General features: G+C 50.5%; 1 protein-coding gene and 1 long non-coding RNA gene across 8 annotated transcripts in view; one reads left to right on the forward strand and one right to left on the reverse strand.

Annotated features, from left to right (window-relative positions):
• The window catches only part of SGSM2 (small G protein signaling modulator 2), a 37,185-nt gene that overhangs the window by 2,468 nt on the left and 18,575 nt on the right, over window positions 1-16,142 (forward strand). For 2 of the 6 annotated variants that reach the window (XM_027130622.1, XM_027130627.1), the window contains exons 1-2: window positions 2,297-2,372; window positions 14,922-14,961. In XM_027130622.1, the coding sequence (XP_026986423.1) occupies window positions 14,945-14,961 (17 nt within the window). In that variant the 5' untranslated portion in view covers window positions 2,297-2,372; window positions 14,922-14,944. Of the gene's footprint in view, window positions 1-2,296; window positions 2,373-7,271; window positions 7,624-7,670; window positions 8,018-14,921; window positions 14,962-16,142 lie in introns of those variants that run through there. The other 4 variants (XM_027130619.1, XM_027130624.1, XM_027130621.1 and 1 more) reach the window with 3 other exon arrangements.
• LOC113632906 (uncharacterized) lies at window positions 3,572-16,125 on the reverse strand. 2 transcript variants are annotated; one of them, XR_003437988.1, is made up of 4 exons: window positions 15,995-16,125; window positions 15,496-15,747; window positions 5,863-5,938; window positions 3,572-3,926 (listed from the first exon to the last, which is right to left on the reverse strand). It is a non-coding gene; the product is annotated as an uncharacterized LOC113632906 (long non-coding RNA). The 2 variants fall into 2 exon arrangements; XR_003437987.1 differs by having other exon boundaries at window positions 15,496-16,125.

The following is a 16,142-nucleotide window of genomic DNA, read 5'->3' on the forward strand; positions in this document are numbered from 1 at the left end:
AATTGATTTATTTGTAGTGAGGTGGATGGACCTAGAGTCTGTCATACAGAGTAAAGTAAGTCAGAGAGAGAAAAACAAATACCGTATGCTAACATATATATATGGAATCTAAAAAAAGGTTCTGAAGAACCTAGGGGCAGGACAGGAATAAAGACGCAGACGTAGAGAATGGACTTGAGGATATGGGGAGGGGGAAGGGCAAGCTGGGACGAAGTGAGAGAGTGGCATGGACATATATACACTACCAAATGTAAAGTAGATAGCTAGTGGGAAAGAGCTGCATAGCACAGGGAGATCAGCTTGGTGCTTTGTGACCACCTGAGGGGTGAGAGGGAGGACATGTGGGGATATATGTATATGTATAGCTGATTCACTTTGGTATAAAGCAGAAACTAACACCACTGTAAAGCAATTATACTCCAATAAAGATGTTAAAAAAAAAATAGAGTGCAGAATCGATCCGATCCCCCTTTACCTAACCGCTAACCATGAGCACTTTGCAGCAGGGAGGAGACTCCGGGTCCTTCCTCCCTCCTCCCCAGACTTCAGAAGCTCTACCACCCTCCAAACCAAAGTGAGGGCCTGGGGAGCAAGGGCAGCATCAGGACACTGGACACAGGACACTGTCCAAAGAATGGCAAAGACTAGCTGTCCCAGAGCTTACTGTGTCTGTAAGATTTAATGTTGGGATTGAGGTAATCCATCCCGCTAATCTTCAGTATTAGTATTTGTCTCCTGGCAGGTTCCCCCAAGGCATCAAAAGTGTTGGGAGCAACTAGAACCTCATATACTCCTGCTGGGAGTGTAAATTGATACAACCACTTTGGAGAGCAACTTGGCAAAATCTAATAATATAGAATATACTCATCAGAAATTCCTTGCCTAAAAATATAACTCCAAAGAAATGAGCACCCGTGTTCACACAAAGACATGTCTAGAATGTTCACAGCAGCACTACCCATAATAGCCCCAAATTGGAAGCTACCCGAATGCCAGTCAATTGTGAGTTGTTCACACAATGGAGAATGAACAATGCACATCCATATACAACATGAACAGATCTCACAGTCACACCAAGGAGCAAAAGAAACCCAGTCACAAAAGCTACACAGTGAGCCATTCCATCTATAAAAAGTACAAAACCCCGCAAAAGTGCTCTATGATGTTAGAAGTCAGGATAGTGGGTACCTTTGAGGGAAGTAGTGACTAGAAGGAAACATGGCAGAGTTTGGGGGTACTTTAGGGTGCTGGTCACGTTTTGTTTCTTGATCCGATGCTGGTTTCATAGGTGTGTTCAATTTGTGAAAATTCTTCAAGCTGTGTAATTATATATACCCTTTTCTATCTGTACATCAATTTTTTTAAATTAATTAATTTATTTATTTTTGGCTGCGTTGGGTCTCTGCTGCTGGGTGTGGGGGTTCTCTAGTTGCGGCAAGCGGGAGCCACCCCCCGCTGCCGTGTGCAGGCCTCTCACTGCAGTGGCCCCCCCACCGCTGCGGAGCACGGGCTCCAGGCGCGTGGGCCTCAGCAGCTGTGGCACACAGGCCCTAGAGCGCAGGCTCAGCAGTTGTGGCGCCCGAGCCCAGTTGCGCCGCGGCATGTGGGATCCTCCCGGACCAGGGCCCGAACCCGTGTCCCCCACACTGGCAGCTGGATTCCCAACCACTGTGCCACCAGGGAAGTCCCTGTACATCAATTTTAAAGTTTTTTTTTTTAAGTGCTTTCTAAAGAAGGCTGTGACCGCTTACCTTACAAGGCATTCAGAAGCTTTTACATGCAGGTAGGAACCCAAACATAGGGCTTTACCTAGACAGAAAGAAGACTGGGCTTGTGAGCATGTGGGGAGTGTCCCTGAGGCCTAGATGGACGTGTACCCCTACCCTCAGAGAAGGGAGAAAAGGAGGGTCAGGTTGTTTATCTGGAGCCTGTACTGAAACAGTTTGTCCCTAAAGGACAGTGTGTCTGCCCACAGGCCCTTCTGCAGCTAAGTACAGATGTGCAAATAGCATCCCCCCCCTGTTCTCTATAGCAGGGCACTTCCTCCTGGGTTGGAATATCTGTACTGATTGATTGGTGGGTTTATAGCATCTTTTTTCCTGGTTGCCTTTCCAAGATGTTGGTGCTATCTGTACAGAAGTAACTTTGCTTCCTCACCCCTCCCTTTCCTATCATCTACTCTGCAGGTGTCTGAACCCAGACCAGGGGGGCAGAGCCAAGCCATTTACTTGCTCACAGGCCTTTGGTCAATCAATTAATCAATCAATCAATCACGACGCTGCCCATTTATTCACAGGTGAAGCAAATCATGGAGGAGGCTGTCACCAGGAAGTTTGTGCATGAAGATAGCAGCCACATCCTTACTCTGTGTGGTGAGTGAGCGACTAGGGGATAATGGGAGAGGGGTTTAAAAACTGAGGACACTATCTTGGGGCCAGGGAAGGATGAGTTCTCAGGTTCAGTAGTTCTCAAATCTGGCTGCAAGTCAGAATCAACTCAGAAGCTTATGAAAGGGATCTCTGGGTCCCATCCCAGACCTACTGAATCAGGATCCCCAGGGCCCAAGAATCGCCTATATGTGTCTAGTTCCCAAGGACAGTAGTGCTCAAATTTTAGCATGCATCAGAGTCACCTGTCGGACTTGTTCAAACAGATTCCTGGGTCCCAACCCTGGAGTTTCTGATTCTAGTCTGTCTGGGGCAGTCCCAGGAATTTGCATTTCTAGCAAGTTCACAGATGATGCTGATACTGCTGGTCCAGAGACCACACTTTAAGGGCCATTGTCCTAGGTAGGACCACTGCTAGGGAACCACTGCTCTGGTTTATCTTTACATTAACTTTGGGGAAGGGTCTGTGCTTTTGGATGCTTTCTGTGCCACATCTATTTTCTTTTTTTTTTTTTTTTCTGTACGTGGGCCTCTCACTGTTCTGGCCTCTCCCGTTGCGGAGCACAGGCTCCGGACGCGCAGGCTCAGCGGCCATGGCTCACGGGCCCAGCCACTCCGCAGCATGTGGGATCCTCCCGGACCGGGGCACAAACCCGCGTCCCCTGCATCGGCAGGCGGACTCTCAACCACTGCGCCACCAGGGAAGCCCCACATCTATTTTCTAATTAATCCCACCTGTGTTGCTTCAGCATCCAAGCACTCGACTGCGTGCAAAACAACATGAGTGTAAAGGAGGGATAGCCAAGCCTTCCCACCTCAGAAAGGAGAAAGTCTGTAATAAACCAACGCTTCTGCCTCAGTGTGAACACTTTTGCTTTTGTAGGAGCAAGCCTGTCCCTACACACAACTGAATCTTCTTGGATTTCCAGGAATTTGACCTTCTGTTTGCCATCTTTTTTTTTTTTTTTAATTTAATTTTGGCTGTGCCAGGTCTTAGTTGCGGCATGCAGTACCTTTTGTTGCAGCACGTGGGCTTCTCTCTAGTTGTGGCGTGTGGGTTTTCTCTTCTCTAGGTGTGGTGCGCAGGCTCCAGGGCGCGTGGGCTCTGTAGTTGGTGGCACGCAGGCTCTAGTTGAGGCACGTGAGCTCAGTAGTTGTGGCGCGCGGGCTTGGTCGCTCCACGGCATTCGGGATCTTAGTTCCCTGACCAGGGATCGAACCCACGCCCCCTGCTTTGGAAGGCGGATTCTTTACCACTGGACCACCAGGGAAGTCCCCCATTTGCCACCTTTATGTTGTTTTCCTTGGCCTCTGAGATTGGTGTTCATTGAAGGGAGGTTGTGCATTTCTGAGGTGAAGGAATGAAAGGAGATACGGGAAGGAACACTTTTGACAGTAGCATGGTGAGGCCGATAGAGCTGCCCCTCCCATCAGTCCAGCAGCAAACACTGAAGGTCCCCCAGATTCTAGATACTGTTCTCCAGGTAGGGAAACAGCAGTGGCAAGATGGACAGCATCTCTGCCCCGGAGGATTACATTCTGTGGGCAGAGAGACAGAAAACAAATGTATACGTGAATATATCCTGCAATAACAGGTGTGGCAACAGCTACGGAAAAAAAAAGAGAAATGTGGGAGGGCGACTGGGGAGAGGCAGCCTGTGAGCAGAGCCCCAGTGACAGACTGAGGGTTCAGACAAACCCTGGTGCTCTGCTTACTTCTCAAGTTGTTTTGGACAAGTTTCTTAACTTCTGTCCCCCACAGTTTGCTCCTCTAAAAACAGGGTGGTGATTCCCAACTTAAGGAATTTTTGTGGGTATTGAGATGATACATGTGAAGGTTCCTGGCGTTGTAAGAGATGAGAAAAATGTCTGTGTTTTCTCCTCTTTTGGATGGTAAGCCTGAAACTAGGTTTGCAGGATTTGAGGTCCTACTATCTCCCTTTCGGGTAAGTTTCCCTGGTTCTTTGAGATGATATAACGATTCTCAGGTTTGCAGGAGCAGTCTGATCCTACTTTTCTCGGGCAGAAGCCCTGCTGGGGAAAAAGCATGCTTGCAATAGGTGACTTTGACGAGTATTAGAACCCTACTCCCTTCCACCTGTGCTGTGTTCCCCTGACGTCAGCCAGTGTCTGTCATTGTCACCAGAAGGACTCTAGTGGTGGCCCAATTAGTCATGGCATGGTGCTAGGCTTCGTCCAGAGCACACACAGCAAACACAGAAAACAGAATAAAATAGCACAGACAGCTTGCGCATGGGCGCCACATGTGGGCGGCCGTAGGTAAATGGGGGAAGAGAGGCAGGGGAAAAAGCTGTTGGCGTCCCACCATCAGGTCCGTTAGGGTGAGGAGAAACTGTCAGCTCTCCTCTGATGAGTCCAGGGGCCCCCAGGAAGCAGTAGGCCTTTCATTTTTGCCTCTTGCCTTGAAGCCCATGGCTCTTTCCAGCAGGCAGGGATAGCACCTTCAAAAGGAATGATTCTACTTTCAGCCAATTTCAGTCACGGAACTAGAACAAGGGTCTATGAAATAGACCCAGGTCTCCAGGGTTCTAAGATCAGCCCCAAAGCAAGGGGAGCCCTGTTCTGCTGGATTTCGGGAGGTGCCTTAGGTCACAGTGCAAACTTAAATGCCCACAGGGTCGAACGAGAAAAGTCCAGGTGTGGGACAGCAGGCAGTGGTGGGGACTGGGGTGAAATGGGTAGCACTTGCCATGTTTGAAGGGGGCAGCCACCACTCAGCTTCTGAAGGAATGCTGGCCCTGGCTTGCTATGGCCCTTGTTTTATTTTAAGAGAAGCCGGAAGTCTGGGTTTTTACATGAAATGAACCAATTTTTTTTTTTTTTAAATGAACCAATTTTTAAATGCTGATAACTAATTCCCATTAAAAAAATAATTGTGTGGGCTAACAAAAGGCATCTGCAAGCCTCTGCCAGTTTGCTGCCTCTGCTTTGGGCTTAGTGCACAGTCACGGAAGGGAATGCTAGCAGGAGGGGCTCCCGATAGTATAAAGCTAAGTCAAGCCGGGGCATCTGAGACCCACGGGAAAAGGAATCTTTATACTTTGTTGAAAATGGTGTTCAGTGGTGAGGGGGATCTCGGTTCGGGCTCCAAATAAGGTTGGTTTAAAGCAGTGATTATCGAGACTTCCCTGGCAGTCCAGTGGTTAGGGCTCCGCACTTCCACTGCAGGGGGCACAGGTTTGATCTCTGGTACGGTAACTAAGATCCCGCATGCCACCCAGTGTGGCCAAAAAAAAAAAAAAAAGAAAGCAGTGATTATCAACCATTTTTCCTGCCTGCATCACACAGTGAAATCATAATCAGGGATTCCTAGGGGGAGGCAGAGAGAATAGACATGTACTGATGGAAAACTCCACTCTTCTGGCTTTTTGGAGATTCTGAAATGCCAGGCTCCTTCACCCCCTGGAAAAATGCTCAGAAGTGCATTTTTAGTCTGAAGTGGTCCCAGTCTTACCCTGGGTCTTGCAGTTGTCCCAGCCACATCCAGGATTCAGCTTTGTTCTTGGGGAAGTGGGAGTACAGAGAAAGTGCTGAGAGAAAGGGAACAGAGTGAAAGCTGTGGAGACTGGATTAACTGTGCAGTGAGTGACCCCTTTTACTAGAGCTTTGTGGAGGGCTGGGGTCCTGGGCCCCTCTGCCCTGCCTTGGCCCCTCTGTTCATCGCAGAGTGTGGCTAGGGGGTGACCGAAGAGGGCAGGGCCTGAGCAAGATGAGCTTCCCTGAGCTTCCTTAGAATACAGACATTTGAACCGGAAACAGAACCTTTCTGGAGAGCCTTAGAAATGAAACTGAAGAATCCCTGGGTCAAGACCTGGCCGTGGGCAAACCCAGGAAAGTTCCTGTTCCTCAAGGGGAGGAGTGACACTCCCAGGACTGACGAGAAACGTGCGTGTGTTGTGTTTGCTGTGCTTGTTCCTAAACCTGTCTGTCTAGAAGCCGGTCAGGCCCCAGCAGTAGGAACCGTGTGAGGAGGCCTTGCTGGCAAACCCAGCTGGCAGGGAGGGGTTCTATGTGTGCTGTTCTCCTACCACAGAGCAAGGCTGCATTGCTGCTCTGAGGCACCCCCTGCCAGCCCCCAGGACCTGTGTGACTGTACCCGTGCACTGGAGAATAGGCCCAAACCCCACTGTTGGGAAAAGGTTCTTGGATATCTCGTCTTCATCTTAAAAAGTCATGTCAGGGGCTTCCCTGGCGGCGCAGTGGTTGAGAGTCTGCCTGCCGATGCAGGGGACGCGGGTTCGTGCCCCGGTCCGGGAGGATCCCACATGCCGCGGAGCGGCTGGGCCCGTGAGCCATGGCCGCTGAGCCTGCGCGTCCGGAGCCTGTGCTCCGCAACGGGAGAGGCCACAACAGTGAGAGGCCCGCGTACCGCAAAAAAAAAAAAAGTCATGTCAAGTTTGCGTTTTGCTCCATAATATGGCCTCTGAAACTTTGTGCTGCTGAATGAAATTAATGCTTCCTGTTTTTCTGTGGCTTCCTGAACCCCCCGGGCATAGGTTGCTTATCTCCTGCCACCCCAACCCCCAGAGGGCAAGGTGCTCTTAAATTTTGCTTGTGGGCAACTCAAGGTCAGGGTTAAACAGCAGATTGTCCTAAGTTTCACCTTTGAACTCCGCATTTGTAATAGCAATATGACTGCGCATAGAGTGCCCAGTTACTCTTCCCATCAAGGGGTCTGGGGTAGTTTAGGCCTTAACCGAGGAGCACTGTGCCTCCCCTCCCCTTTGGCTCAGAGGGGAGCATCTGCCTCCACAGTGTCTCTGTTTGTTCCATTCTAATTGGGCGCTGAGGTTGGATTTTAACCACTGGTGGGTAGAAGGGCTTTAGGAGGCCCACAGAGAGGTTCCCGGCCTGGCAGAGCAGGTTCTTAGACTTGTAAACATCTCCTTTTTCTGGCCACAGGCACTGGGGGTGGGACCCAGACCAGCCCTGCCCCTCAGTCCTTAGGTTCCCTGCCCTCCCCGCGCTGATCCGTCCACCTGAGGGTTGCTTCAGACTGAGGATGAGCTGTAATGGGAGACGGGGGTGGAGTCTGTGGAGCTGGGAACAACACCAGGGCTTTATTAACCCGCTGCCTGTTGCTAAGCAGCTTTCATTAGCCGGGAAGTTCAGCCGCAGCAAGCTCCTCTGGGGAATAGCAAGGAGATGCTAATGAGCTGGGAGAGAAGCAGGTGTGACGGGAGGGCGCGTCCCACCTGGGGTACTGCAGCCAGAGGTATTTCAGCACTTCCTGAGATTCAGGCACTAGCCAGTTTTTACTCTGTCTCTCTTCAGTGAAAGGGATTCCTTCTCTCTTCTTCCTGCCCACACTGAATGAACAGCTCATTCTCAGCATATCTGGCTTCCACTTTCCATGTGGTAATGATCCAGTAGGAAGAAAGGCCCTCTGGGAGACTGGCTCCCCTCGCCCTGTCTTGGGGCGTGGCTGAGGGCACGTGGTGATGGTCTGTAGCGGAGACTTTGGAGTCCGGCAGACCTGACCTGCGTTCACAGACCATGTCACCAAGTGTGTGACCATGGCCACTTATTCAGCAACTCTGAACCTACGGAATAAGGTTGATGTGAGGATTAAAAGAGTGATGCGGGTAAAGCAGACAGCATGGAGCCAGGTATGCAGTAGGTGCTCAGTAAATGTCGTCACCACCACCAGTGACATTCTACTTTGTTCTTGAAAGTGATCTTTTAACCTTCCCCATAAAGCCTCCTAGAACCTTCTCCAGGATTCCATTTAGGAATCCATGTTTCTGAGAGTTTTGAGCATCTGGACAATCAGAACAATTTGAACTCTGGGAACCCAATCAAGGAATTTGAAAATATTAAGAAATTATTATTGATTTTTTAGGTGCAGTGCAGGTATTAGGTACATGACTCTTTAAAAGAGTCATCTTTTAGAGAGACACACTAAAATATTTATGGACAAAAATATATGATATGTAAAATTTGCTTCAAAATGATCTAGGGATAAGGGGGAAAGTGGTTGGAGGTGGTATAACTAAAACAAGATTGGTCCTTCCTTGATCATGGCTTGTGTTGTGTGATGGGTACTCGGGGGTTCATTACATCATTCTCTTTACTTTGGTATATGATTGGAATTTTCCAAGATGAAATGGTTTTTTTAAAAAGAAGGAAGAGGAGGAGGAGAGGATGGGTGGAGGAAGAGATAGAGATAGCAAGTGTATGCAGCTTTTTTTTATAGGATATTTTTTATTTCAAAAAGTATGTATTGAATGCATCCTTAAACCTTAAACAGGATTCTGGACACGTAAGCCTGCCGAACAGACAAATAAGTATGGAAATCTGCCCCACCTTCTGGGTGTTGGAACTGGATGTTGGGTACTGGAGGGTGGGGTCTGGAGTCACGTAAATATAGAATATTTTATTATTATTATTTTTAAGGCCGTGCCACGCGGCATGCGGGATCTTATTCCCCCACTAGGGGTCAAACCCATGCACCCTGCAGTGGAAGCGTGGAGTCCTAACCACTGGACCGCCACGCCAGGGAAGTCCTAGAATACTTTATAGGAGTAGATCAGCATTAAATACTAGTCACTGAATTTTCATAATTTAATTTGTCTTGTAGACTGTTGTGTTTAATCCAACACATAGAGATAGTCCCACCCCCGAGCTGGCCCAGCCTCTGTCCCCAAGTCCATGTACAGACATCTGTTAGTGGTGGAGGCTTCACAGTCTAGAACCTGTGCCCAGGGGCAGTGGGGAGAACAGGGAAAGGGAGCAGATGTTGCTGAAGGGTCCTCCCTGATCCTGGACCCCCAGCTGGAGTCAGGAAGGACCTGCTGTCGCTGAGGCTGCTGCCTTCCCTTCGCATCCTTGGTCTTTTAAAACGACAGGGTCCGGGTGGGGGACCTGGGTAGTTCTAGAGAGCGAACACAGAAGAGACGGACGCAAACCCAGCCCTTCACCGGCCCACACCAGGCCAGTCATCACCTGGCTGCCAGACAGTAGGATGGTCAGTCATGCGGTGGCCAGTCATGGTGAAATCCAAAAAGAGGAGGAAGAGTAGAAACCCAGGACACTGGGCCCCCACCATGAGGGAGCTTCTACAGGGAAGGCCAAAGTCCTGAGTCCCCAGTGCTGACCATAACCGCTGAGGCAAGCTATGAAGGCTGGTTTTGTAAGAAAAACGAGCGTTTGCAGCTCTCCTGTCCCAACAGAAAAGCTCTACGTGATCCCTCTCCCCATAAGTCACTGGCAACGGGAAATCCTTGACCTTGATGGGGCTACAGGCATGCCTGTCTAGAGTGGGGTGGGGAGAGCTCTGGTGACCACAGCACACGTCCTCCCTCCCCTCCCTGTCCTGCCTTCTCAGGCTGCCGAGGAGACAGGCCCAAGGAAGGGCACCTAGAGTCTTTCCCTTGAGATCAAGACCTAGCCCTTCTTCAGGGAGGCAGCTGCAGATGACCTGTCACAACAGTTATCACAACATCTAGCTGCGTGGCACATACACAACTTTACTGAGAAATTTTATGTGCGAGGAAGCAGCTAAATGGTTTAACACCTAAATGGCGATGTAGGGCCAGGGGAGGTGGTGGTGTGTTTTTTTTTAATTGGAGAAATTACAGAACAGTTATGTACACATGAAAAGTATCAATAGGAAAAAATTAAAGATACAGGAAAGAGAAGGGATGTTTGCTGGAGTGATGTCCTTGAGAGGTGAAAGGGGCTGAAATCCAATGCGCAGGTGGGAGGGGTGGCCTTAGAGGGGAGCACAGCCAGAGCACCTGTAGGTACCAGAGGGAGGGCAGGGGACGGACGCAGCGCAGGAAGGAAAGGCACTAATGCTTATCCATCACCTTCCATGTTCCGGGTGCTACAAAGAGCCTTGTGCCCCTCTGCACAGGCTGTTGCCTTTAGTCACTCAGCACCCCTTGAGGTGGGACCTGTTCCTTTCCCTCCCTGCAGGTGAAGCTCAGAGAGACTTAGTGGTCTGCACAAAGTCAAAAAGCTAGTAAGGAAAGGAACCAGGGTTTGAACCCACATCTGTCTGACTCTAAAGCCTGTGTTGCCCAGGGATGGGTCCCCCTGTGAGGCCTACCCAGGAGTGGAGCCTGGAGGTGTGGGGCATTGAGGGGAAGTTGGAGGCATAGCTTGGATCACCAAACAGTGGACTCGTGATGTCCAGAGACACTCCGGGAGACGGCGGGTCTCTTGTCGAGCTGGGTGAGGCTGGCACTGGCCTGGTTCCCTGGCAAGCCAGTGTGAGCACTGCACATGCAGACTCTGCCCTGCATCCCCAGCAGGGCAAGGAAGATGGGTATGTGTGGTATGAACTTCATTTCTCTCACTTGCTTGGTTCCAGAGTATCAGGGCAGTGCTTACTCCTCCCAGTGAAAGTCTGGGTGGGAGAGTTGCGTTCTTGTTTCAGGGCTTTGAACAAGGCTGAGTGCCACCTCCCTCAAAGCTGAAGCAAACCACTCGCATCACCAGTGCAGGCGGAAGGAAAAATGTACCCTTGTTACCATAGAAATGCTTGTTCCGCGTGGAGGCAGCCGTCACAAATCCCTGGTGGAAATAGCCGGCCGGGGAAGTGGGGAGGGGAGAGACGTAGGATGCCTGGCCTCGCCTCTTTGCTCCCCTCACTTCATCCGCTACAAGTGAAATGTTGACTCCCTCCATGGGCAGTTGAGGAAGTTCCTACTTAAAAAAAGGCCGCCCATCCTACCCAGTCCTCTATCTCCAGGGAGGCTGCTCCTCTCCTGGAAATCTTGGTTTCACCATCCAAGGCTTTTAAAAATTCTGCTCTGAGTAATGTCCTCCAAAACTCCAGGACCAAAACAAGCCACTTGTGGCTAGCTGCTCCAGCCAGCGCTTTCCTCACCTGGAAGCTGAACTCGCCTGTTGCACAGATGGCAGCTGGCAGAGGTGGGGAGCAGGGGACGCAGGACACACGTGCTCCTCCCATTATCAACCCCTCCTGGCTCAGAGCCTTGGGCCCAGCCTTCATGTCAGGCTGTGCTAACTGGGTGCTGTGTCCCTCTACCTCAGCCAACTGACCTACTTCTCTGAAGGCCATTCAGTGGGTCCCCCTGTTACCAGGCTGGGCTTGTCCAGGCCCCTTGGCCACTGAACACAGTTTAACTGTGGATATGCGTGTGAGAGCCGGGGGTTGTTTCTGAGGCCCGCTGGGCTGACTGAGGACCCTTCTCAACCACTGCTGCGTTTCCTGGCAGCCATGGCTTTAGTCCATTCTCGTGGGCTCCTGAGACACCTAAGCTCGTCCCAGCCCACTGAATTGTTTCTCCGGTCCCTACGCAGCGCAGATCACCAGTGGCTACCCTAGGCAGAGCCCAGATCATCCTGTGGGAGGGGGAACCAAGCTAATCTGCAGACCCTGTTTGCTGTGGGAGCTGGTGATGGGGTGGGTGCCCATGGACAGACCCAGCCTTTCTGAGTTTCATGACTTTCAATTGACCTCCAGGTTGGAGAGAATCTGTAGCATCCTTTCATGATGGAATTATTGTTATTATTTTGAATCGGTAACCTGGCTCAAATATCAAAACTATACAAAAGGTACACAGTGAAAAGTCTCACTCCTTTCCCTGCCCCCATTCACCCACTTCCCCTCCACCTACCAGTTTCCACACCAATAGTACTACCACTCTTCCTTCTTGTGCATCCTCCCAAGTTTTTTGTCCTGATTTTTTTTTTTAATTCTATTCTTTGTTTACCCCACCCTTTTTTGTAATTAAAAGGTATCATGCAGTCAAACTGCTCTGCATCTTGCTTTTGGAGACCTTTCCGTTATTAGTTCTTGAAGATCATTCTCATTCTTTTTCAGAGTGGCATAATATTATACTGTATGAATGTGCCGTATTTACTTAATCTGTCCTCTATTGATGGACAAGGGGATAGTTTCCAGTCTTCTGCTGTTGTAACTAAGTAAGCATGATTCTATCTGTAAGCTAGATTCTCACAAGAGGGGCTACTAGGTCAGAGGTTATTTGCAATGTTCATAGACAGTGCCACATTGCCACCGTAGGGGGTCTTACCAATCCAACAAGGTCTGAGAACATTCAGTAACTTCCCAAGTCCCTTCCCTCTCTATCTACTGATGTCTCCTCTGTTCTAAATTGGACTCCTTGGAATGGTTAAATCAGTAAGTAAGGAGTTTGTGGGAGGGGCCCTATAAGATTCCATTAGCACTCGTGGTCTCCAATCCATGTAGCATTTGTTGAGCCCCGTATCTTTTTTTTTTTTGCGGTACGCGGGCCTCTCTCTGTTGTGGTCTCTTCCGCTGCGGAGCACAGGCTCCGACGCGCAGGCTCAGCGGCCATGGCTCACGGGCCCAGCCGCTCCGCGGCATGTGGGACCCTCCCGGATCGGGGCACGAACCCGTGTCCCCTGCATCAGCAGGCAGACTCTCAACCACTGCGCCACCAGGGAAGCCCAAGCCCCGTATCTTAATAGACTTTAGGGGCATGTCAGAGACTGGTGAGGGACAGTCCCAGGGCTTGTCTGGGCTGTAGTTCACTGCTTTTCCTTGGGACGATGGTGCCAGACCTTGCCAGGGTGGGATGTCCACAGCAGGGTGCTAAAGTTAAAACTATTTCCACTCCTGCCCACTCCGAGTTGCAGTTCCCTGAGCCTTGCTGTCAGTTGCATAGGATGACAGAGTAGAAAGGGTACCCTGGGCTCATCCGGTACCATAGCTCCAAAGGCCACTGGAAGACCAAGGTGGGGAGTGAGAGGATCATGCTTGTTGAGTCATGTCTGTTTCTCTGTTTCAATTCATTCACCCAAACCTTCCCATCCCAACCAGTGACCAAAAACAGTGTTGATTTTTATCAATTAGTACATGTTTTTCTTATGTGAAGTGACCTGAATGATGTCAGGGCTGTCTCTCCCCTCTTTTGGGGCAACCAGAGTGGCTGCGGGTGGTGCTGGGAACCCTGAGACAGGGGCTCCTGAAACCTTCACGTCACGGCTGGGGACCAGGGCCCAGACAGCTCAGTTAGAAGGGGGATGATTTTGGCTGACTTGGTGCTTTGGCTGTGATGGGCGTCTCCTCCAGGGGCCTCTGTGTGATCTTCTCCCTGGAGAAGGGTGCTTCTTGGTCTGTGAGAGGGCCTCCTGGGGAGCACAGACAGCTGGAGAGTCGGGCATTATTGCTGATAGCTCTACAGTTCTGAGTGTGGTGTTCTCTGTATGTGGGGAGAGGCCAGGGGGATCTCTGTACTTGCATATCTGTAAGTGTCGATCAGTGGAAGTGTCTGTGGTTCCTCTCAACCCAAAAGTCTTAGAGCAGGGTTTTAAAACTTTCTGAGATCAGATACCCTTTTCAGAAACTAAAAGCCAAGGATCCTTTATCCAGAATAAAAACACTCACCTAAGCCTGCAGAAGCAGACCAGTGATTCTGTGTGCAGTTTTAGGGGGTCTCGAAGGTCTAGAAGCCTATCAACAAACCCTCTTAGGAGAGTAATTCTCAATTATATATTATCAGTGTCATTATATTATTATTTTGCCTACACACTGCACACAGTGACGTGCACCTTCCCTCTGGGGGACGGCCCTGTGGGAATGGGGAAGGACTAGTATAGTTTGAACAACTAACTGGCCAAGGAGCCCGTGGAACCAGCTTAGGAATACCTGGCATAGAGGGTCGTTTACTTTGCTTGGAACATAGAGAGTTGAGACAGATTTTTCCCTCTGCAGACGTCGCCTGGCACCTTGCCCGGGTTTCACAGAAGGAACTTAGGGGCCATGGGGTGAATGGGGGCACTGGGTGTGTTGTTTGGGCTTCTCTCAGTATTCCCTACTTGCAGTAATTGCTGAGGAATGCCTCCACCCACCCCAGAGAACCCTGAGGCCTGTGCTCACAGTCTTCCTGGCAGGCTGGGTGAGGCCAAGCTGCTGCCTGCATCCCCAGGCTCCCCAGCCTGGCTACATGGGCAGTCGCCTGGGGAAGGTAGGAGAGCTAATGACTCATTATCCCGGCAATTAGTCACGTCACCGAGGCACATGATTCTCTGCAGGACTGGTGCCACCTGCTGCTGCTCTGGCCTTGTTCGGTGCTGCTTTTCTCCCACTCTGATCCGGGAGTGCCGCCCCGGAAATAGTCACCCCCTTCTTCCAGCTGTGGACTTGTAGCTGCAGCAGCCCCAGGACCAAGAGACTATGACAAAAAGGTCACTCACCTATGTACCTCAGGGCCACGCAGGACCTCCAGGGACCAAGGGGACAGCCATGGAGGGGAATATGTGGACACTTAAGCAAAGGTTCCCCCACATGTCCCATACGCACATGATACCTGTGGATACATCTGTCTGCGTACGCATGTGCTCATCGATATATGAACATGCCATGAAGGAAAGGCTGCAATTTGTGAAATAAAGTCCTCCGAGGCCTGACCTCCCAGGAGAGGGAGGGGGTCCTGTTTTGTTTCCCCTTCCCTGGGATGCTCTCAATGAACTGGCCAGCTTCCACATTGGCCCCAGGGACTCTCTCTAACTTCTTGACCTCAGTACAAGAGAGAGCCAAACAAAACTCTTTTATAGGTCATCAGTGACTGTCAGTAACAATGAAGGCAGAAAACAGGTGAGAGCCTCTGTTTTCGGTGATTATTGATTATTTCCTAAGTCCAGGTTTCCTTCTTTGTTTTTTTTTTTTGGCTACACTGTGTGGCATGTGGGATCTTAGTTCCCCGACCAACTATCGAACCCATGCCCCCTGCAGTGGAAGCACAGAATCTTAACCACTGGGCCACCAGGGAAGTCCCCAGGTTTCATATTCTAACAACACTAGTCACAGTAAGCTTGATGGGGCCTCAGTTCCCCTGTTCCTAAGAGAATGACACCCCCACCCACCTCTGGGGCAGCCTGTGATTCTCTCTAGTGTGTCCTCACCCCTCACTGCCCGTGAGAGGACTTGCAAAAACCCAGCCCTTACAGGTTAGCCATAGAACAGGATCTCGACAAAAAGAAATTAGGAGTCAGGAACCGACTGGCATCAAGAGCCTCTGGCATGAGGGGTTTACATACTTCATCTCATGTAACAATTCACACCAGTCCTAAGAAGTCTCCCCCATTTCACAGATGATAAAACTGAGGCTCAGAGCATCAAGTCACTTACCCATGTTTTCCAGAAGTAGCGAGTGGCACCACGCGTCAGACCCTGTTCTGACTCTCCACCTCCAGCACAATCCCTGTAAAAAGAGTACCTGTGAAGTGAGGGGAGGCCTCCTCCCACCTGTGGGCCCCCAACATACCTGGAGGAGGTGAAAGGGGCTGGGCCAGTGTTTGGGGCCCTGTGTCTACACCCAGCTCTGCCACTCTGTGACTTCAAATCAGCTCTCTTCCCCTTTCTGGGCCTTTCCTTCCTCGGCTGGAAAACAATCAGCTTGTCCTCAGTAATGGCCAAGCCCCTCCTTCCCCCACACCTACACACTAAGTCTTTTAGAATCTGTATGTGCCCAGGGCAGCTCCCCACCCTCCCCCACCAAGCCCTTCATTCCTTCCTATGGGGCCTGTCTGCTGAAAGCAGAATCCAGACAGAGAGTGTAGGCCTAGCCCCTAAAAACATGAATGAATGAAGGGATGCCCTCCCTGCATGGGAAGTAGAAATCCCTCACTGTCGGCTGCAGGGCTGGTCAATAATTCAGGGCTGCTGTCAGGTCCGATCTCTGCAGTGGCTTCATCAATATTTCAGCTCCTTCTCCAGAGCCTCGTTCCTTAGCAACCACATCATCTCTGCTCTACAGGAGGGCTGCCAGGCTGTGT

This window comes from Aethalodelphis obliquidens, unplaced genomic scaffold (genome assembly GCF_003676395.1).
Source record: "Aethalodelphis obliquidens isolate GAN/ISIS:26980383/991018 unplaced genomic scaffold, ASM367639v1 scaffold38, whole genome shotgun sequence".
Taxonomy (NCBI): domain Eukaryota; kingdom Metazoa; phylum Chordata; class Mammalia; order Artiodactyla; family Delphinidae; genus Aethalodelphis; species Aethalodelphis obliquidens.